This window comes from Pteropus vampyrus, unplaced genomic scaffold (assembly GCF_000151845.1).
Source record: "Pteropus vampyrus isolate Shadow unplaced genomic scaffold, Pvam_2.0 Scaffold324, whole genome shotgun sequence".
Lineage (NCBI taxonomy): Eukaryota > Metazoa > Chordata > Mammalia > Chiroptera > Pteropodidae > Pteropus > Pteropus vampyrus.
Window position 1 is genome coordinate 1302735 of NW_011889105.1, and position 24714 is coordinate 1327448.

Sequence of the window (24714 nt, forward strand, 5' to 3'; positions counted from 1 at the left end):
ATTATCAAGTATTTGAACTTTTGTCAGTCTAATTGGTGGGAAATTATATCTTGGAATAATTTTAATTTGCATTTCTCTCATTATGAGAGAAGTTGATTGAATATCTTTGTATGTTTAAGGGCCATTTTGTATCTTGTTTTTAGAATTATACATGTCTTTTTCTTCATTTTTAAAAATTAAGACGATGAAATGCACATAAAAAGGTAACCATTTTAAAGTCAGCAATTTAGTGGTGTTAAGTACATTCACAGTGTTGTGCATCCATCACCTCTACATAGTTCTGAAACATTTTCATCAACCCAAAATAAACCCCATACTCATTAAATAGGTACTCCTTATTCCCTTCATCCCACTCCCCACCTTTGTTTGTCAGCAGTTTGAATATAAAGTGCCTAGACATGGTTTTCTTTGTCTTTATCCTGCTTGGGGTTTGCTTTGCTTTTGAGGGTCTGAGTAGATATATAACACCAAATCAAATATTCATTGCTCTTCTCTTTCCAGATGTATCTCCTACCCTTTTCTCTATTTCTTTCTCTCCTGGGATTCCAGATGCATGTACATATATTAAACAGTTTGATATTGTCTTGGGTTTCAGATAAAACTCTTTTTCCATATTGTCCCTGACCCCTAACTCTTTTTATATTTTAGTTTGGATAATTTCTATTGACTTTGCTTGAACTTCACTGATTATTTATTATGCTGGTCTGTTGACAAACCCATTGAAGCTTCTTTATTTCTGATAATCACATTAAAAAAAAATTCTAGCACTTCTACGTATATATTTTCGTGTGTATGTGTGTTCTTGCTGCTGAAGTTTCCTATTCGTACATGTGATTTGCCTTTTCCCCTTGATTCTTTAACATATTTTTAATGGTTATTCAAAAATTTCTGTCTCACGATTCTATCTAACATATGTGCTCTTTGTGGGCCACCTCTGTTGAAGGCTTCCTGTCATGGGTCACATTTTTTGCTTCTTTGCATGTCTCATGATTTTTTTTATTGAATGCTCAGACAATGTATGTAATGGAACAGTAGAAACTGAATTAAATAATATTGATAACCAGAAAAGTGGCCTTCCTTGTTTTCTGGCAAGCCACTACTGTGGGGAGTTGAGTGAATCTCTTAAGTGTTTTTAATATCTAATGTTCTTCTTATGTGTTAATACAATCACTTAATTACTTCAAACAATCACTTAAGAAAAATTTGTCCGTAAACCTATATCTAGAAATGTGGCATTGTAAAGTTTTCATCTGCATCTCACCTTTCACTTCATGCACATTGATTTTAGCAGCTCTACTACAGTAGATTAATAGGAAATCTTTGCAGTATTAAGAAATACTCAGACTCTCAAGGCATAGATATATAGTTACTTCTTCAGCAGTAAATGAACTGCTGTGTCTACAGGAAACCATTGGTATATTGGTATTGTCATCTGCAAGAATTAACAATTGAGGTTTTTTTTGTTGTTGTTTAGCCAGCCTTTAGACATGCAATGGCTGCTAATCTACCTTGTTTGAATACCTGTATGTGTATATGACATGTAGGTGGTCTTTAGCTGAATAAGAGTCATAAAAATCACTCACTGTATTTCTTTATGCTTGTAGATAATAATTTTTGGTATTTTGTGATATAATTATCTTCTGAAAACACTGAAGGGGTAAGAGTTTCATTATATACTTGTGATTACTTAAAGCTTTCACTATTTTTATTCCTTCATTGACGACACTTTACTGACATAAATATTTCTTGATTAAACAGTGTTCTGAGTGTGAGACCCAGAAATAGCTTGGTAAGGAGTAATGTTGGAAGCACAATTGAATTTATTGTTATTTAAGCCATGTTATCAAATTAAAAAAAAAAGACCCTTGCTTATTTCTGCATGTTCAAATATCTAATGCACAAGATTCAGGAGTAGTATAAGTAATAATTTATTGCCTTTTTTTTCTTATACACTGCAGATACAATTTAGGACTTTTTTAGCGACATGTTTTTCTAGTAAGAAGTTTATTCATAGGCTTCAGAGCTAGACAGATTTCAAATACTTCAAGTACTGAAACTGCTTGACATATATAGTACTCATCTTACAAGCATTTAATTTACATTTTTAGTGTACATGGACTTTTTAATGCATTTTGTATTTGTTTATTAGTGAGGACACAGTATGGTTGGGGCTTCTAATTTTTTATAGAATACTGTCTTTTCTTCATGCTTTTGATACTCTTTATTATGTCTGGATTGAAGATGGTTTGTCATAGATGAGATTGTATGATCTTTGACTCTTCTTTTTGCATGTATTAATCCCTTGTCAGATACATGATTTGTAAATATTTTCTCTCATTCTGTAGGTTGCCTTTTTACTTTCTTGAGACTGTCCTTTAATGTACAAAATTTTATAATTTTGGTGAAATCCAGTTTATTTTTTTGTTGCTGACTGTACTTTTCATGTCATATCTATGAAACCATTGCCAAAGTCAATGTCATGAAGATTTTCCCCAATAGTTTCTTCTGATAGTTTTAGTTCTTAAGTTTAGGTCTTTGATTAATTTTGAGTTAATTTTCGTATATGGTGTAAAGTGAGGTCTAACTTCATTCTTTCAAATAGGGATAGCCAGTTTTCCCAGCACTATCTGTTACAAAGACTGTCCTGTCCCATTGAATCATCTTGGTGCTGTTGTTGAAAATCAACTGACCATATAGGTGAGGGTTTATTTTCAGGCTCTGTATTCTATTCCATTGGTCTATACATCTGCCCTTATGCCAGTCCCATACTGTTTAAATCTCTGTAGCTTTGTAAATTTTGAAGTCAGGAAGTGTGAGTCCTACAATTTATTCTTTTTCAAGATTATTTTGGCTATTTGGGGCCCCTTGCAATTCCATATCAATTTTAGTATCAGCTTTTCCTTTCTGTGCAAAAGGCTACTGGAATGCTGTTAGGGATTGTGTTGAATGTGTAGATTGTTTTGGACTGTGTGACATCTTAACAATGTTAAATCTTTCTATCCATGAATAAGGATGTGCTTCCATTTATTTAACTTTTCTTTAATATCTTTCAGCAGTGTTTTATAGTTTATAGTGTACAAGTTTTTCACCTCCTTGGTTAGATTTATTCTTAAGTATTTCATTCTTTTAGATGCTATCGTAAATGGAATTGCTTTCTTAATTTCCTTTTGGGATTGCTCATTAAGCATGAAGTTAGCTGTGGGTTTTCATAAATACCCTTTATCATATTGAGGAATTTTCCCTTTATTCCTACTGTCCTGAGGGTTTTTATCATGAAAGATGTTGCATTTTTGTCAGATGCCTTTTATGTGCCAAACAAATGATTGTTTTTTTTATTACATTGATTGATTTCTTTATGTCGAACCACCTTTGCATTACTGAGATAAATTCCACTTGATCATGGCGAATAATCCTTTTAATATGTTCTTGGGTTCAATTTGATAATATTTTGTTGAGGATTTTTACTTTTATACATATAAGGGATATACATCTTTTTTCTTTTGTAAAAATTCTTGTGAAATTTTTTTTTTTCTTCTGATGCCTTATCTGACTTTGGTATGAGGATAATCCTGACCTCATAGAATAAATTAGGAAGTGTTCCCTCCTCTTCATACTCCTTCATTTTTTTCTGAAAGTTTGAGAAGAATTGGTGTTTATTATTCTTTAAATGTTTAGTAGAATTCACCAGTGAAACAATCTGGTCCAGGATTTTTCTTTGTTAGAAGGGATCTTAACTTTTGCCCATGGAATATTGAGGTGGCAACATTGAAATCTGCTTTTAATTCTTCTTTATAAAATATGAAATCTTCCTCAGTAAGACTTGTTTTGAGGACTCATGGCTTAAGTTGGAATAACTAAAAATTATACAGTTCTTAAAGGCTATCTGTGGTTACCTTAATAAGTGCTACAGTTAATTTTGTTATTTACTAATGGTCTTACAATAACTGTTCTACAACTGTTAGAATTTTGATCTAATCTCTTATATTTCCTCATTTTTCACAAATTTTAAAGATGTTTCAAATTTTTGGAACTTTTATAAACATTGTTGCTTCAAAGGAGTATGATATCCTTAAAGTTTCTAGCTGGTGCTCTCTCTCAATGTGTATATTCAGTGCTCTGTTCCATAAAATAATTGGTAATAGTAGAAAAATAGTAGAAAAATAAGCTTCTGGAAACATAAAGTTCAGGTATTTTTCAGAATTCAAAAAGTTTCTGAAAAGTAAGACATAAGAGAAAAATTAAATGCTTTTTCTTGTGAACAGGTAAAATATTTCACAGGGCTCAGAATTTCAAAGGATAAAGTCTGCTTCCCATAGGTGTTACCCAGCCACCCATTTTACTTCTCTGAAAGTAATCAGTGTTATAAAAGTGGACAGGGACAACTAAACTTTAAATGAAGTGTGCCGAAATACCAAACTCTTATTTTGCTATTCTTGAACCCATGGGAAAGTTACACATTTCTTCGCATGTCACTTGTTTTTCCTGTTGAATTTAGATTGGTTTCTTTATAGTAGATAAGATGAGCCATCAAAAAACCTTAAACAATAAAGCTAATAAAACACAGTAAAGTCTGTGTCCATATTAAAGTGATAATTTTGCCATAAAAAGTAAACTCCAAGTCCTAGAAAAGGGACAAAATTATAGCCCTTCAGAATCCAGGTTGATTCCAGGTAAATCCTGATCAAGTTTGGAACTCAGGTAAATTTCCAGGATCTTCTTTGTGCCATAGCAAACATTTGATGTCTTTACACTCAGGCTGGATTGACTCAGAATTTATGTCAGCTAGCCTTTTGTGTTCTTTTCTTACCGAAATTTCAACAAAGGCCTTTTCTAATTGAGCTGTCTGTAAGAGAGAGTTTCCTTAAATATGTATAGAGTTAACTAATTCCTTAAATATGTATAGAATTAACTAATAATAACTTAATTATTAAAGTATTTTTCCTATGAAAACACATTTGTCTTATCAATTTGTCCAATTTGTTCTTGTTTAGAATTTTTAAATGCCTGGTCTGCAAGCACAAGCAGCTTCGAAGTCACAGATTAATGTTTGTATTGGGGTCTATTTGTTACAGAAGCAAATGCTTTTTTAATTGCACTGAATGCCAAACACTTCACTAGTTATTAGCTTAAGAATTTAGTGCTATAAAGTTTATAGTTGCTAATGAAAGAGAGATTTTTAAGTTTGAGTCCTAACTGAAATGACAAATCAGAACTGTACAGAATCATTCTCGTGAATCCTGAAAATTGCTGTATAGAAATCCTGAAAACTTCTGAAAATCTTAATTTCATTAACCCTTTCTATTTTGGAAGTATTTGAAATGATATTTTGTTTGTGGGATGAAAATCTGTTGTCTTTGTCTAACATTCAATTTATGTCTTAGCACTCCAAGAAGATCCTGGTATACTACTGACTATATTGAATATATTTTTTCTTTTATATAACTGGGCATAAGGAAAAAATATGCTGAGCTTTAAAGAAGCAATTTTCCACTTAAAATAAGGAATATAAGCTATAATTTATAAAAGAATTATTTTAGCTAAATAAACCATTTTAAAAAAGAAAATGGAGGAAATGTAGACTGTCAAAAAGTAAGAGTAGCATAGAGACTGAAAATAGATTTCTCCCTCATCTTGAAAGCCCTCTTAGATCAGATACATAGTTCAGGTTTCCTTCAAATCAAGATCTCAAAGCTCATACAATCCAAGGTTTCAAGTGCTTACAAATTCAGAGTGGACAAACAATTCAAGACTGATAACTTAGTAGAAAAAATAATATAAGTAGACAGTTCACAGAAAAAGAAATAAAAGATGCTCAATCTCCTAAGAAAATTCAAATGTAAAAACCACACTCAGATGCCATTTTTCACTTACTACATTGTAAAGATTTAGAAGTTCTATAACTATTACTGAAAATGTGAAGAAACGTTGCTGATAGAAGAATAAATTAGTAAAATTTTTATGGAGGCAACTTGGTAATATTTAAGAACAATGAAATATATTTTTTGACTCTTGTAATTCAATTTTGGAGAAGCTTTCTACAGATACACGCCTGCCTATTGGAAAATTATTTATGCTAAGGGTGTTAGTATTAACATATTAACTAAAGACAGGAAACAATCTAAATGCCCTTAATTAGTGGATTTTGATACATTATTATACAATCATGAAATGGTATACTTTTTCGGTCATAAAACAGATTAAGAAAGTTCTATGTACTGATAGGGAAAGAGGTTCAAGATGTCTTAGATCATTGTTGGTAAACTTTTACTTAAAGGGCCAGCTAGTGAATATTTTAGGCTTTGCAGGCACTGTGATCTCTGGGAACTGCTCAGTTCTACTGTCATTGGAATGCTGCCATAGATAGTAGATAAATGAATAGGCATGACTGTGTTCCAATACTAATTTACAAAAACAGATGACTGACCTGTGGGTCACAGTTACTAACTACTGTATTAAATGCAAGAAGCAAAGTGAAGAACTTGCGTAAACTGTAACACATGTGAATGAAGTACTGAAAGCATTGAGAAATGAGTTCAAGCTTTGCCTGGGATATTTGGGAAAGACTTTCTAGATAAGGTGATAATTTAAGCTACGTTTCTGTGGATGTGTAGGAGCTCTAAAGATTAAGGTGAGAAAATGTTCTATGGAATTGGTGAGAAGTTGTTAGGCTGATGTGTGGAGTTCTTTGTTGGGAGTAAGGTAAGTTGGGGTCATATTTTTGAAGGGGCTAAATACTAATTCTGATTCCTAACCATTTTCTTCTACTTTGAAAAAATTTTTCAACACCTAGTTCTATTAAACTTTAAATTTTTGTTATAAAGATTCTTTTGCATTTTTTAAAGAAACATTTCAGATACAGTTGAAACTGCCCAGCAAACCATGTTCAGAGCACATTCTTCTCTCCAGAGAAAACAATTAACATGAATTTGTTTGTTACTCTAATCTTAACCTTTCTGCATTAACAGTATGCTCATATAGCCATAAACGTACATATATTGTGTTGTTTAGTATATTTTAAAAGTTCATCTAATGGTTTGTGATGTCATTTCACAACTTTTTTTTTTTTTTACCCATATCTCTGTATGGACCAACTCTGATCAATAGAAATGTAATTCAAGCCATATATATACGTTAAGTTTTCTAGTAGCTACATAAAGAGGTAAACAGAATCAGATGAAGTTGATAATATTCTTTAGTAACCCAGTATACATTCCTTTTTTTATGCTAAGTCTTTGAAATCTGGTATTATTTTACTCTTCCAGCGCATCTCAATTAGGACTTGCCACAGTTTAAGTATTCAGTAGCTATCCACAAGTGGTTACTGACTTTTACTAATTGGACAGTGAATTGCTGTGATCAGAACTGAACCCATTTGATGCTTGAAGGTAGTACATACTCCTACCACCAGGGGTCAGCTAAGTGTCATGTTGACACAAGAGAAAGTATTTTGTTTTGGAATTTGCTAATCTGTGACTGCAATGTAAAAATCATTCTGTGTCCAATAAAGGAAACCTCTCAATATTTACTGTTGGTAAGATAGGTGGAATGGAAAGGGTGGTGCAAACGTGATCCATAGCCTCTTTAGACACACTGTGACACAGTGGCTCTCTGTTCTGTCCTTACAAATGTACCCTTTCTTCATTCTTGCTTGTCTGGAATAAACTATTGAGACTTTTCCGACTATTGTCCAGGAGTGTTATATTTGTAGTAAATACACTGCTTCTCCATAGTTACGCCTTAAAAACTAGGTAAACTTGTTTACTTATTTTCGCTAGTAATCTCCAGCAGACAATATCTGATTATTGAGCCATATATTAATTATATGCCTCTATTCCTGGTTTTCTAAGTTTTAACTGGGTTTAAAATCAGTTCGCCTTCTAGGTCTGTACTTAGATTTATATTTCTCTTTTTCTCCACAGAAATACCTTCATAGAAATGTCCTAGACTTTATAAGGATCCATAGCAGAAGCCTTTTAGGTTGCCTTAGTTTCACATACATTATAATTAGATGGACTTTCTGTTACTCTGTTAATATGCCTTGTATAAAGACCCAACTGAAAAAAAATCTAGCTAAGAACAAAGATTTAGGGAAAAATTTCCTCCATCTTGCCTATTCGTTGTTAATTCTTGATCATTTTTTCAATTCTGGAGAGTTTTTATGTCTCTTTTTTTGTCAAAATACAAATAATCGGTACATCTATAATCTCTGCTAACTCTGAAAATAGGGCCTTGATGTATTCTGCATTTCATGGCTCCATTACAACCTTCTCATAACAGTTTTATCCAGAAACTTTCTACCACAAGGTGGGGGTATAGGGTTCTATGGCCCTGGTTAGTAAGAGAGAATTTGATAATAGCAGTAATAAAGTTAACTTTCCTTAGGTTAACAAAATAATAGTTGATACTATTCTTAAAAAAATTTTACCTTAAGGTTAACATGGTTCTTAATGTCTGCATGGTATTTTTTGTTTTAATTAACATACAGTAAAATTTACCTTTTTTTAGTGTATAGTTCTGTGAAATTTTACAGAACTATACACATGGAGTTTTGTAACTACCAAGAGGATACAGAAGTTTCATCACCCCTCCAAAAACATTCGTGTTTCCCTTTGTGGTGACACACTCTCCTCACCCTTTACCTATGGTAACTGCTGATCTATCACTATAGTATGTTCTCGAGACTGTCATAAATGGAATCATATAATGTCAGCTTTTGAAATGGGCTTTTTGACTCAATAATGCTACCATGATTTCATTTAGGTTGTTTGCCACAGTAATTTTTTTACTCAGATTATCAGCCATTCAGAAATTGATTATTAGTGGTTATTTTTATGTAAAGATTTAGGTACTCTGGATTTACTTGCAAATCCTACTTTTGGTCGCATTACTTTGATTTTTAGAAAAATTCTAAGCTGACAACAGGCACATGGGAAAAATGCATGTTTGGATTGGGCAAATGGGAACTGAAAAAAGGAAAGAAGTAGTTCTGGAGAGAAGGGGGTTTTTGGTGTGTCTGCTGGGAATGGAAAAAGAGAGGGAGAGACCTGGGTGCAGTGCCATACCACTTTATAATAGGGGTAGCACAGAGTTCTATAGCTAGAAGTTTTTCAAATTCTAATACTAAACTTTCATACGTTTTTGTTAGATAACCGATATAGGTAGGCCTGAACAAGGTGAGAGGATGTACTCATTCTCTTCATTAAAAATTAAAGTGCTCGCACATGCACACACACATACATATACACATTATCTATAATGTAGAATGAGAAGAAAGCATTTTATTTCAGCGAAAACTATTATATGGCACCCTGACATTAGTTTGCCCTTATCAAGCATTATAGGATGTCCTGCTAATCATAATAAGCCTATTTGTTAGAAATCATTTTTAAAAATTTTAGTTTACACCTTATTGTATATATACAATTCAACAGTGAAACAAACTAAATTAATTAATAAGGTTTTTATTCAGATACATGCTTCATATGTTAAGACTAAATAATCCTGGGCAAATTCCCATGTTACTATATTTGTAGACTGAATTTTCAAAAGCCCCATAGTTATGTTTGTTTTTCATTTCAAAGTGGGAAATGCAAAGATTATCATAGGGCTGCTAGTAAAGAGCCTGTTAGGAACACGCCAAACTTAAAAAGACCATGTAGTTTAAAGATAAAGAATTACGCATAGGAGTAGATTTGGAAATTGGATTTGGTTTATGAACTAAATTTGGTGGATACAGACAATATTGAAATTCATTTTTAATTGTCATGACAGTTAATACACACATTTTTTTCTTTGGTTTTCTGTAGGAATGCCATTTTAGTTTCCTTAGGGTTATATTGATTTGCCAGAAGTCCAGAGAAAGGTCTTTGATTTGCTAAGGCTAATTTTTAGCAGTTTGGAATAGATTTTATAGCAAAAGGAATTTGTGATGGTGGAGTGATGCTTATAAGTGGAGAACAGTTTGGTTGTGCTCCTGGTTGTGATATATTTGCTATCGTATGTGCTCAATTAGAAGACAGTTCCTCATTTTCCGCATGAGATTATCCCCTCTCTATGCCAACTGAAATAGAAGCTTTTAAAGATAGACCTGACACATTAAAATTTATATATATTTATTTACATAAATCGTATTAAATATAGAATTTAGAAATAAAATTATATTTTGTTTTACTGTCTCAGATGATAAAATAATTTTGTTCAGTCTCTTCGTATGTATTGGGATCCCTTTGAGATAATTTGTCTTCCTAAGACAGTTGTTCAGGTGACAGCTGCTAGGAATATGAGTGTCTTCATAAGTCTTCAGATCTAAGGTGACTACATATTTTCTGAAAAATAATACTTTGGGGATAAAACCCTCACCCAATATCTGAACATATGATAATTCCTTATACTTTTATTTTTCATTGATATTTAGAAGTACTTCTCAATTTCAAGTAGTCAGAGTCTCAACTGAGCTTATTATTAAATATCTAAGTTTTTAGTTGTTAATGTGGATTTCATTTTTTTGTTTTGTTTTTTGTTTTTGTTTGTTTTTTTCCTTTAAGGGGTTGGACATAATTGCCTTATTTCATTTCAGGGATCCATCTAAAGTAAATATTCTGGTACCTGGTGCTGGACTAGGAAGACTGGCCTGGGAAATAGCTATGCTAGGTTATGCTTGTCAAGGAAATGAATGGAGTTTTTTTATGCTCTTTTCTTCCAACTTTGTACTCAACAGGTATTTAATTTACTTTTTGCTAGAAATAGTAATTTCTCAGAATCAGATTGACTTACCTATTTTTGAACAATTCTGAATTTGAAGATAAGTACATAGTGTTTAATTATGATATATATCAAATATATCTTAAAATCAATTTGCTTATACAATCATCACTTTAATCAATTGCCTAGTTAACTGAATTTTTAATAGGATGGGTGACTTTAGAAAGTGATTTGGCATTCCATGAAACTGAAATGATTTCTGTGCAGAATTTTAGGTCTAAATAGGATCCAGTAAGGAGTATTTTCTCATTGTTCCTTAAACTTCTTTACTCTTTTGTTTCTTCAGCGAAGTAAAAGTGCAGTGCAGCAAACATAACTTTTTTACTGTGATCATATTCTTACAAAATGGCCAAGTAAGCTCACATGACTGAGTTGGAAAGATCTCTCAGAACTTCTGTGGCCTCTTTTAGTAAATGGTGGACAAGAATTGTTATTTTTAAAGCTAGGAGAGATGTGTTAGAGAAAAAAATAAATAGCTGCCTATTTAAATATGTTGTCTTGGTGGCAGTATGAGTTAGGAGATGATGAGAAGATAAAAAAGATAGGTAGCAAGCAACACCTATGCCATTTTTGAAAAACTACTTGGACCGTTTTTAACTTGAGTTTGAAGTTTGGAAATATATTTTTAAAACTCTGAATGAACAACACATTTATATCTCTGAATTTACTTCAATTTTTTTTTCTGTCTTTTTAATTCATGATTAGTTACTCATCTGCATGTGTATGTGCATTTTCAGATAATTGGGTGGGGTGTAGTGGTAACATTTAAAATATTAATTATATAAGTAAACCTTCAAACAGATTGTATTTTAGTGTTTAAAGTAGATTTTCTTGGTAAAATATTTAGTTAACACTGAATTTTATGCTCATATTTTGCAGATGTTCTGAAATTAATAAATATAAGCTTTATCCCTGGATCCATCAGTTTAGCAATAACCGGAGGTCAGCTGATCAGATTCGACCCATCTTTTTCCCTGATGTTGACCCCCACAGTCTTCCTCCTGGTTCTAACTTTTCTATGACAGCAGGAGATTTTCAGGAGATATACTCAGAATGCAGTAAGTCCAAAGCAAGCATTTTAAAGGTCTTGTCCTTTATTCTAAATTTAATAAGTTAATTTTATTCTAAGCCAAAGTTTTGGTCATTCAATTTGATGGTACACTACGAGGTATACATTAGTGACAATTTAGAATATTTTAAAAGTCATATATAAGGCAGTGATAGGAAATATAAAGAAATAGAAGATCCCACAATTAAGGAATTTAGACTCTACTGGGTCTTTTAATATAAGACAACGTGTAAACAAAGTTCAAATGATTTAACGAATGTAATAAAGTTGAAAGTAAGTTAGTGCGAGAAGGGAGTTATTTGTGGAGACGCTGTAACTTGAAGGATAAGGAGGAATGGCATTCCAGGCAGGTAGAGGTACAGAGATACAAATGAATAAGGTAATCGGGACTGGTAGAACAACCTGACTGGAAGGGAAAGACAGGTTTATCTGTGGATTTAATGAGACATATGACTAGAGAAGTAGGTTGGTTCCAGATTGTGGAGGACCTTTATAATCAAGCGATGAAGTTTAGACTTCAGCCTTGCAAACTAGTGAAGAAATTTGGCTTGGCATTGGAGAAAGGGAGATAGTAATGAGGTCAGCAGATCATTCATTTAACAAGTATTTGTTGAGCACCTGGTAAGTAGCAAGTTTGTTCTAGGCATTGGTAAGAGCAATAAGCAAAACAAATCCCTGTACACAGGGAACCTTACGTATTCTAGTAGGGAGAGAAAGGCAATAACAAATTAAAATTGTGAGGAAGAAAACTAGGGCAGGGTAAAGAGGGTAATAAGGATTGAGGGAAGGGCTGCTATTTTATATAGCTATCAGGGAAGGCCTTTCTAAGAACAGAACTTTAAAAATGCTGAGCATAGAACCTTAAAAAAGGGAACAGGCAAGCCATTCAGATATTTGGGGGAAAATGTTGCAGACAGAGGGAATGGCAAGGGAAGGAAGATTAGGGAGTTAGAAGGGCACTTGTTCTGCTCAAGGAAGAGCAAGAGAGTAGGTTGGGCTGTTGTTTGGCTGGGGTGTAGTTAGTGGTGGGTGCAGTGGTGGCAGATTGGGTTGGAGAGGATTTGGTGTAGGCGAGGACTTTGAATTGTACTCTGAGAGAGGTGGAAAGCCTTGGAGGGATTGGAGCAGGAAAGTAACAAGGTAGTAAAGGTTTTGTTTATTTTTCTCTGAACTCTGACATTTGGGAAACCTGTACTATGAAAGTACTTTTATTGTACCAGCATATACAGAGACACCCACCTTCAATTCATTCAGTCTCTCCTTGTGCCAGCCCACAATCTCCAAGAGACAGTGTTCTCCGTTGGGTTCCTACCCACTTTTTCTTATTGCCGCCATCTCTCATTTTCACTAGCAAGTCTCCAAAGAACTGGTGGATGTTTAAGTATTTTGATGCCATTTGTTTTCAGTTGCGAACAAGTCTAGTCTTTCTGAAACCTTTCAGAATTGTTTGTTAACACTAGTTGAAATCACAATTTAAAATTCAAATGACTATTATTTCATTTTCACTGATTTTAAGTGAAGGCTAGAAGTTGAATCAATCATAAAACATATCATTTGGTAAAGAAATATAGTGATGTAGGTTATCAACATGATTTTTAAATTGATTATCAAATTATTAATAAAAACATTTATGCATTGCAAAGTATCTTATAAAGGATTATTTGGCTACCTTGATTATAGTAGTTGATTGGAAAAGTTTAGCTTCTATATTCCTGCAGTTAGATATTAATATTCTATAAGAGGTAACCGGCATATTTATGCAATTAAAAGAAAAGTCAAAATAACATTACAAATGTAGTAATTTGATTTTCCTTGAATAGATACCTGGGACTGTATTGCTACCTGTTTCTTCATAGACACAGCCCACAATGTAATTGATTACATTGATACAATATGGAAAATACTCAAGCCAGGTGGAATTTGGATAAATCTAGGTAAGTTCCTCAGTATTTATTAGGATTTTACACATTAATCTGAATACTTATAGATATTCTACATTTGGTAACTTCACAGTACCAAATCTTCATGAAAGTTATATTGTACAAATTTTAAAACCTCTGCAGTTTCCTTTGGACTACATCCTAATTAATGACAAAGTTCCTCCAATTCTAGCTAGTTCTTCCAAAAGCAGTGGAAGTCCCAAAAGTTATATATTCATACTAAGTTAGTCTCACAGCAGTCATAATTTCAAAGAGTACTAATTATTAATCTGATGATAATCATTACCTGATTTTCCCTAACCCCCACTTTATGACAACCCTGTTAAGAGGAAAGTGTTCTTTTTTTCTTTCAGTAATTTGAGAGAAAGCACTTATCTTTTCTATGGAAACTCCTCCCAGTACGTATGATAACTTTTGTGACTCTCTTGAGTTTAAGAAAGAATAGAAATATTTCATATATGCAAAAAACTTCTTTACTATATCTTACTGCTAGGTGCTGGAAATCAAATGATGAATATGACATAGTCTCTCCCATCAAGACTCAGGGAAATTGCCAGTTTTATCCTCTTTCTTTAAAGGGAGAATAATGATAACATCAAGATAAAACATGCCTGTCTTTTTTAGTGAGATATATAATTCACGTTAAGAAAGATATGAGGGTTAATATACTATATAAAAGTCAGATATACATTGTTTGAGTATCTAGCCTTCAGGATTGGTTTTGTTTTGTTGGTAGGTTCAGTCACCTGCTCTTTTTTTTTAATGATTCTACTTTACCAGAGATTTTGCCACTAGGACTAAGCCTGTGGGTAGTAGACCTTTTCCAAACTTTCTTTAGAACTCCATAGGACAGATGAGAGAGCAGCTTAGCTGTAAAATGTAATCAAAATGGATACAATTATCTCAAACCTTGGGTCTTCTTTAACAGAAAAGTGTTTATTTCTTTTCCTAAGGAATGATTGAAAGATAGCATTACCTACTGGGTGTTTGCTCACTGTGGGTTAGGCCACTTATAAATACCTCGCGTAATCTCAAAATGATTCTATGTTGAAATGACATTATTGCTATTTTATTGTTTAAGAAACTGAGTCTTGGTTAAGCAGAGAGGCCCTGGACCTTACATATGGCAGAGTCAGACTTACATCCCAGATCCAACCCCTTGAATGCCTAACTAGTCTATAGGCTTGCACTGAATCAGTTTATACTTAGCATTAATCTGACTGTATTTATGTGATTAAAATTTTTGATCCCAGTTACTCAGTTATGGTAAGGTTTTGTGTATTTCCAAAGCTATTTGACTTTAACTTTCCTTTTAAACATTTATTTTATTAGTTCATTAATATTTTACTGAGTTAGTAATAACCATACTTATAACTGCCTGGAAAAAATAAAATCAGCCCTTGGTAAGCATACTATTTGATAAGAGTAGACGTGCTACGGCAAGGCCTATGAACATCAGAGGTAATGGGACATGTTGGTTAAGGGGGATCAGTTAGGAGAGCTTCCACTCTTCTTACCACAGAGTTTCTAAAACAATTTTGAGAATTGGAACAATGGAGAAATACAGTCCTTAACAAGAGTTATTTGGAAGGTTAATACTTTCCAATAAGTCCTTTCCATGTATAAGTTAAAATATAATAAGTTAAAATATAATAATTATCTCAGAGTCGATTTTTCCTTAAATATTGGCATCTATTTAGTATTAAATATAGTATTAAATATAGATATCTATTTAGTATTTGTCACTTTTTATGCCATGTACTCATCCCTTATTTCATATTACTCCTGCCCAATCCCATGGCTTCTTTTACTCTTTCAATTCCTAGTCTGAATCTCTGGTCCAGTTATCTCTCTTATGCTTCAAACCACTATGTCCAAATTGGATGTAGCACAAATACTTCCAAATCCATGTTTCTCAAGAAAATGATCCCTATGCTTCCCCCATGCTTTGTCTGTTCCATCTCAAATTCTCACAATCAGAAGACCTTTAGGAGAGAGATTTACTTCACTCCTCTTCATACTTACCATCTGTACCAAGTCAGTCTGCAAGTTCTATCTCCTAAAGCTCCTTAATAGCTCTTGATTCTCTTTCTATCTCAGCGTTTCTCAGTTGTGGCACCATCGACATTTGAGACTGGATCATTCTTCATTTGGGGATGGGGAGGGTTGTCCTGTACACTGTAGGATTGTTAGCAGCATCTCTGGCTTCTACCTACTAGATTCCAGTAGTACTTCCCCAGCCGTGACAACCAGAAATGTCAGTTGAGACTAACCTCATGCTAGTACCTTAGTCTAGGCCCTAATCATTGCTTCCTTGGATTACTGCAGTAGTTTCCTTAAGGGTATCCCTACCTTCAAGTTATCTCTAACCCTCTATGCCCTTTTCAGTTCTCCATATTACCAGCAGAGTGATCTTGCCAACATGCAAATCTGTTCCTGTCACACTTCCTGCCTAAAAGCCTAGCTTTCTAGTAACCTAAACTCTTCAGGATATGTACAGTGTCCTTTGTGATCTTTCTCCTATCTTCTGTCTTTGCTTCATTTTTTTTTAATCCAGGTATAACTGGCACACAATATTATTTACAACAGTTTCAGAGATTCAACATAATTCAGTATTTGTAATATATTGCAGAATGATCACCACAATAAGTTAACATCCATTACCATACATAATTATAATTTTTTTTCTTGTGATGAAGACTTTTGAAGATGTATTCTCGTAGCAACTTTCAAGTGTTCATTACAGGATTAACTATAGTTACCATGCTGTACATTATATTCCCATGACGTAACTGGAAGTTTGTACCTTTTCACTCCCTTTACTCATTTTGCCCACCCCCACCTCTGGCAACCACCAATATGTTCTCTGTGTCTGTGAACTTTTTTGTTTGTTTGTTTTTGTTTTTTAGATTCTACATTTAAGTGAGATCCTATAGTATTTGTCTTTCTTTGACTTATTTCATTTAGCACCATACTCACAAAGTCCATCCATGTTGTCACAAGTCACAATTTCATTCTCTCTTACGGTAGAATAATATTCTATTGTATTACAGTATATACCACAACTTTTCTTATCCATTCATCTATCCATGAACATTTAGGTTGTTTCCATATCTTAGTTACTGTAAATGCTGCAGTGAACATCAGGGTGTATATATCTTTTCAAAGTAGTGGTTTTGTTTTCTTCAGTTAAATACCCAGAAGTGGGATTGCTGGGTCATACGGTAGTTTTATTTTTAATTTTTTTTGAGGAAACTTCATACTGTTTTCCATAGTGGCTGCACCAATTTACGTACCATTAACAGTACATTAGGCTTCCCTTTTCTTCACATCCTCACCAACATTTGTTATTTCTTGTCTTTTTGATAATAACCATTCTAACAGGTATAGGGCGATTTCTCATTGTGGTTTTTCATTTGCATTATTACCCTGACGATTAGTGATATTAAGCATCTTTTCATGTATCAGCTTTGTTTTTATTTACCACTCTTTGCTGACCTCAAGTGCCAGTCCTTTGACCTAGAAAGCCCTTTCTCATTCCCCTGTTTTCATTTGGTACTTTCTATGTGCTCTTTATCACTTAGCTCAGGTGATCCTTTTAGGTTGAGTTAAGTATTCTGCATTTCTCTTTTACATTCTCACAGAATCTCTTAGTAACATTTAACACATTGTAGTGGTGTCACCCATATATTTTTGTTTCCCCTGCTATTTTCTAATCTTGATGAAGGCACTAATCTAATGCCTGCTACCTTACCTTGTACAGAGCCTGACAACTAGTAGATACTTAGTGAGTTATGAGTATAAGTGAATGTATTGTTTTGAAATTTGAAAGAGAGAACAAAGAAATGTTAAGCTGCCACAGAGGATTGACTGGCTTTCAAGAGACATGATAAAGTGGCATTTATATTGCTAAATTAATAACATTCTCATGGTTTTGGCTTTAATCTTGTAGACCTGGAAAATTAATTTGATCTGTAAAGTGAGAGAGCATCAGCCCCTTGAGAATGATTTTACCCTAACCATGCTTACATAGACCAGAAAGTCAGTATACATATATACTGAGAAATGTAATTGCCATCCATTCTGGCATGCCAAATAAAAATTTACATTGGAAGTTAAGTGATAATGGAGATATTGCCCAGATTTTATGAAATCAGAGTTTGGAATATTATTAATGTATAAAATGCTTTAAGGGAAATTTGAGGTACTCTTTAACTTTCCCAGGTTAGAGAAAACTAGTGAGCTTTTTAAGGGAACTAGTATGCATATGTCTTTTGGGAAAGGCTATGATTTGGCAAAATGCAGACTACCTGTGCATCTTGTTTTTCAGTTTTTCATGAGGGCCAATACCCATTAGATGCATTTATGCATAATCTATTTTAAAAAGTGCGATGTGGGGTAGTAGAGGGCAGGCAATTAGCAAAATGTATCTTACTTCATCTGGAAGAATAAACAGATTAAAGTACCAAAGGAGATCTTTATAAAGTATAATGAGAGATGGATTTTATCAGATTTTAAAGCATTATAAAGCTACAGAATATTTTAAAATGTGAGAGATTTCCTATAGAAGGTGGATGATTAAATACATATATTATCTCCTCAATGAGCTAGTTGAAATATAAAAATGTATAAAACACATGGACAGAGAATAGTATAGATGCCCATTTCCAATCCATGCTCAGGCAGGAGACCAGTAGTTTAATTCACTGGGAAAAGTGAATGGGAAATGAGCAGAATTTATGAAAGTCTAGCCTAGTAGAGAGTGAGGGTGAAATATAGGACAAAAAAGAAGGGGATTAATTAAAAGTCTGCTTTAGAAAATGATCAGTCAGTGGCCACAAGCCCATCTCACTCCTGTCCCTACCACCTCCCTACCCTGCCTGTAAAACTTTTTGCTGGGATTTGAGTGGCAGCTGTCTGTTTTGCATAGATGCAAACCATGTTTCTTATCTTTGAATGGGCATTTCAGTATAGTTACATCAGCTTTTTTCTAGTTAATAATAATTGTATGGTGTATCTTTTTCTATCTCTTAAACCCCTTCTGTATCTTTATGTTTTAGATGTCTCATATATAGCATAGGGTTAAATTTTGTTTTATCCAGTCTAATGATCTGTGTCTCTTAACTGGAACTTTTAGAACCTTAAGGGTATAAATAGTTTAAATCAACTTGTTCCAAATTTGGTAAATAGGACCCTCTTCAAGCTGGTCTCTGTGTCCTTTTGAAATATTCCTGTCATTGTGTGAACACCTCTTTTCTGGCATAACCAGGTGTTCCATGCTTGTACTTTTTCTGCCCAGCCCTAGACTAGCCTTTTCCCCCAAGGATTCTTGGTTCTTTTAGTGGGGAATAGTTTGTAGAAATGAAAATCTGGATTCTTCCACTGCGATAGTATTGCTTCTAGGCCTTTTCAGAAGCCGGGGGGTAGGAAATATATGTATGTATCTGTCTGTGTCTATAGAGATCATGTGTTCATACTGATACCTTTAGTTCCAAAACAATGCTAAGTATAGAGTACAAGGTTGGCAGATAGCTTTCAACACATAAAAAAGATCATTCCAGTGGCTTTAGCTTCTGTTTTCACTGTTGACAATTCATCTACTTTAACTGTTGCTTCTTTAGAGGTAATCAGTTTTGTTTTTTTAAGATTTTTTTTTCTTTATAGTTTTTCAGATTCAATGTTATATCTAGGTCAGAATTTTTCTTTTTCAAACCTGGGTACAGTTTGTTAGTCTAACTGAATCTGTTAATTAACTTCTTTCATCAATTTTGAAAAATTCTCAGCTTAAAACAGCCAGTGTGAGGCAAGGTTAGCATCAAAATAAGTAACAGTACTATTTCTTCACATATGTACTCTGCCTCATTCTTTTTCTCCTTCTTTTGGAAATGAAATTAAGTGTATTTTAGTCCTTCTTATTCTAGCTTCTGTATATCTTAACCACGTCTCTTAACCTGCTGTTTTTACTTTGCACTGCATTCTAGATAATTTATTCGGATCTGTCTTCCTATTCACAAATTCTCTCTTTAACTATGTCTAATATCTTTATAACCACTGAGTTTTTAATTTTGGTTATTGTATATTTTATTTCTATGTTTTGTATTTTACTCACTTTAAAATTTTCAATTTTCTGTATATATTTTCAAGAGTCTTTTATTTCTTTGAAAATGTTGAATATATTGTGACTGATAATTCTAATATCTCAAATTTTTCCAGGTTGTTTCTTCTTTCTCCTATTTTTGCTCGTTCTTGCTCATGGCTTCGTTTCCCTGGACTGTTGACTTTAACCATTTTGTTGTCCATTGCCGTTGAGAAATCACTTTTAGGATATCGTGAGGTCTAGATTGAAGGTGTTTTTGTCCAAGGGAATTTGCATTTGCTTCTGCCAGAAGACTGGAACATTGTCAGATTAGAATAAAAGAATATTAAATTCTGAATTAAATTAAATTAAATATTAAACAAAAATCCGAGGCTTATGGGACCACCCATGGCTGCAAATCTACCCTAGGGTTAAAGCACGATTTACAACCTTTCTTGAATAGTTCTCTTTTTATTTTTATTTTTTCTCCTTGATTAGTAAGCACTAGGCCAGCTTTTCCTGTAGCCCCCTTGCATTAAAGGATAGAAGTAAGTTTACCTGTTTCTGACTCTGACATTAAAGATAGCCCTTAAGAGTTCAATCATAACGTTTGGCGATCTATCAGACCCCCTACCTTGGGCAGGCTGAAGACTTTGTCTTTTGTCCCCCTGGCCCAAAGAGTTTGTCAAGTTGCAGGCCAGTTTTATCTGGATAGTCAGATACCCTCAGGCCGAAAATGGGTATAGATTTGCCTCTGGTTAATCCTCTAGATTCCTGGCAATTTCTTACTAACTTACCAGGTATTCTTTGTTTTTAAGATTTTAAAATACATTTTATATACCAATTGTAGTTGTTTTCAATAGGAGTATTGGTCTGAATAACCTAAACTGCCTTTGCAGGAAGCAAAAGTTCCTTTATATATATTTGAACTTTTATTTATTTTTTTATAATGAGCTCTATTTTTTTAATTAAAAAAAATTGGAAAGGGGAAAAAAGCAAAAGGCTACCCAGAAGTGAAATAGATAACATAAATGTACAAATTATAAAAGAGTCAATATAAATGACATATATAGGAGAAAAATTGTTCATCTTCATTTCTGGTCAAGTAAATACAAATGAGATGCCATTTTTCACTTACTGTATTTGGGTAGGTTTTAAAATTTTTACTTAAAATTTATATAAGGTACTGTGAGATTGGGTATGCTTATATATACTACTAGTGGGACTGCAGTAAAAAAGCTTGCTGCAGGAAAAACAATTTATGGAAAGATCTTAGTTCATACTTTTGGTCAGGGTTTGGCAAACTACAGCCCACAGACCAAATGTGGCCTGCAGCCTATTTTTGTATGGCCTACCAGCTAAGAATTTTTTTTACATTTTAAAAGGATGAGGGAGAGACAGAGACAAAAATAAGAATATGTGATTAAGACCGTGGCCCACAAAGCCTGCAGTATTTGCCATCCAGCCCATTACATAATTACATTCACTATTACATACTTTTGTTAGACTAATTATACTTGTAGAAGTCTGTCAGAAGAAAATAAGATGTGAATAAAGACTAAAGGCTAATTAATGAACAAACATGCTCAGCAAGAACTTAGACTGAACCTACATTTCTAACAGTAATGAAATGGATAGATAGTCATAGGATAGCCATACAGTAAAATCATTCTTCAGAAATAATTAATGAAATAGGGAACTGTTCCTAATGAAGTGTAAGATGCAAAACTATATACGTAATATCTCATACTGATGCGGTAGGAAAGACTACAAGGAGATACAATATATTTTCAAGTGGTTATCAGTGAGCGTTAAGATTATAGATGGGTTTGATTTTATTTTTATGCTTTTTTTCATATTATCTCAGCTTTCTATTATGAGCTTATTTATGGTCAAGGAAAAAATTTTTTTGCTCCTTCTGTTAGATCCACTAAAAGAATATGAAGAGACATGAGAGTTGAGAAAATAAAGAACTCCGTTAGGAGTGTGTCCATGTTTTATTCATCTTTATATATCCAGCGCCAGGAATTTGCTAAGTGCATGGTAAACATACATTTAAAGAATGGGTGACTAGGTAATAAATACGAAAATTGCTCAGCCTTAAGGAAATGCAGATGAAACTGTGTATGGCTTATCATTTTATCCTTGATAGATTAGCAAATAATTTGTTCAATAAAAATGCTTATTGTCTTTTTTCAAGTCAGATTTTTTGGGAGGTATAATTGACATAATAGAATTTACCATTTTTTAAAAGTGTATAATTTAATGCATTGTAAAAATTAGGTCGTGTAACCATTACTCTGTCAAGACAGGGAACATTTCTACAATCTCCCCAAAAACCCCCCTGTGCCACTTTATAATCAGTTCCTTCCTCTCACCCCCGATACATGGCAATCACTATTCTGCTTTCTGTTACTATAATTTTCCCTTTTACAGAATATCATATAAATAGAATTATACAGCACATTATTTTTTTGTGTCTGGCTTCCTTTACTTAACATAATGCTTTTAAAATTCATCCATTTTGTTTCATGTATGAGCAGCTTGTTTCTTTTTACTGCTGAGTAATATTCCACTGTATGGATGTACTACATTTTATTTATTCATTCACTGATTGATGGACATTTGGGTTGTACCCAAATTATAATTTTGAGTAAGTTCTATAAACACTTGAGTGCTTTATGTGGCCACAAGTTTTCATTTCTCTTGGGTAAGTACCTAGTGGTAGAATTGCTGGGTCAGATCTGGTGCGTGTATTTAAAATTTTACAAGAAACTGCCAACCTGTTATCCACAGTGTCTGCACCATCGCATTCCCACCACTTGCTAAGATGTTGAAGCAAGTGCTCAGCATTGCAATTGCGAGTGAAAACTGTTTTATCACTTGGAAAGCATTTTGGCAGTTTGAATCAAGTCAGTAAAAGTATTTATTCTCTTCAACTTGGAAATTCCACCTCAAGAAATGTCTTTGTAAAGAAAAATCTAAAATACTCATAAAAATATTAAAGTACAATTTGTAGTAGGAGACTATATGCATAACTGTACATTCACTGTTAAGCTGGGCATTATGGTGGATTCAAAAGAAACTTAAGACATGGTCTTTCATTCATGTAGCTTGTAATTTAAAAAACAGTGCTAATTACATGAAAAATAATCACTGAGGAGTGCAACATTGTGTTAAATTGAGTTGTAAAGTATGCTATATCAAGGGAATAAGCAGTAGGGCCAGGAACTTGGATAAATTATTTAAAACTTGATTTTAGCAAGGTTTTGGAGCATGGCTAAAGCTTGAATTGGAGAATTGGAGCTTTCTAGGTGGAACACAACATGAGTAGAAATAAAATATGGCCTGAGTATGTAATAATTATGAGAATATTTTCATGTAGAAATAATAAAACAATATTGGAGGCTTTTAAAATAACAGCAAAAGCAGCATACACTTTAGAGCTGGAAAGACTGCTATGAGGCTCTACGTTCTTATAAAAATGCTTCAAAGTCTTCAGGGTGGTCTGACACAGCAGGTGCTCAGTAAATGGTAGCTACTGTCATTTTTACTAGTAGTAATAAAACAGGAAGTTAAGCTTGATAGGGTAGTTAGATAGGAAAACATTTTGAAAAGAGCACTAATATATAAAATATATTTATAATCATTTTTTTTCTAGTGGTTTATGTAGAATAAAAAAGAGAGAAGAAGAATAAAAAATTTTAACCCTAAGTAATTATATTCCACAGACTCATGAGCCTTTTGGGAGCTGAAAGGTTATCCTATTTGTTACATTTATCTTCTGTGATTAGCACATTGTATGAGGAGTGGAGATGGGGTGGAGGTGGTGGGTTGGTCACGGATTTATTAACCTGATGAAAGGTAAAGAGAAGATTGTCTAGATTAGTCCTGAAGTGTAACTGTGGAAGGATAATGTTGCCTGGGTGAGGCCAATGGATTGGAAAATATGTGAGAGATAAAAGGATTGGCAAATCTGGTTTCAGGCAGATGATAGTTTCTTGGATTTATGGAATGAGAGAATAGAAAAGAGGAAATGTTATTTTTAAAAAGTTGTAATAGCTATCATTTAGTGCCCTCTATATGCCAAGGGTATTGCAAATTATCTTACATTAGAGTCATGTTACAGGTGGTGTGGTGCAGAATTAGTGACTTGCCAATAGGAACACAATTAATAGGTGTTAGAGCTAGGATATGAGCTGTGTATTTAAAAACAGCTTACTGTCATAGCTTCCTTCCAGGGGAAGGAAGTAGGGGAGCAGGAGTTATAAGCAAGACTGTTTAAGTGCTTTATAAGTTTTCACGTTCGTAGCCATAGTTTTGCATTTACTTCGGGAATTATAATTACAGTGTACCTTTGGAATTTGGGCATTTAGCATTCTCTGCTTCAGCTGATCTTCAGTAACTTAAGAGTTACAGGTGTAACACCCGTGATATAGAGAATCAGTACAAGACTGGTGTACCAGAGGCACTCACTCCTGTGAAAGTAGGCCCAGCACTGGAATGTCAATTACTGGCCAGAGTTTCAGGGGTGGATATAGTCCTTGGCAAATGTAAATGTTCTTTATTTCTCCTTTTTATATTCGTTCATCCACTACCCAACTTAATTACTTGATTTAGAGTTCAGTGTAACAGAGCTACAAGTGCATGTTTATATTCAAGTAATTCATAGTATCTTTAAACCATAGGTCCTCTGCTGTATCACTTTGAAAATTTGGCAAATGAACTTTCCATAGAATTGAGCTATGAAGATCTAAAAAACGTTGTTCTGCAGTATGGATTCCAGCTAGAGGTAAGGGTGGAATGAAGTATTGCCGAAGCTTAACTTATAAAGCACTTAAACAGGAATGGTGATATTATGGCATTTA

At 33.6% G+C, this 24714-nt stretch overlaps 1 protein-coding gene across 2 annotated transcripts in view; it reads left to right on the top strand.

The window, feature by feature from the left end:
* CARNMT1 (carnosine N-methyltransferase 1) overlaps positions 1-24714 on the top strand; it is a 44088-nt gene that overhangs the window by 16026 nt on the left and 3348 nt on the right. For both annotated transcript variants that reach the window (XM_023521941.1, XM_011377899.2), the window contains exons 4-7: positions 10577-10717; positions 11641-11819; positions 13651-13764; positions 24535-24638. In XM_023521941.1, coding sequence (XP_023377709.1) covers positions 10577-10717; positions 11641-11819; positions 13651-13764; positions 24535-24638 — 538 coding nt within the window. The remainder of the gene's footprint in view (positions 1-10576; positions 10718-11640; positions 11820-13650; positions 13765-24534; positions 24639-24714) is intronic.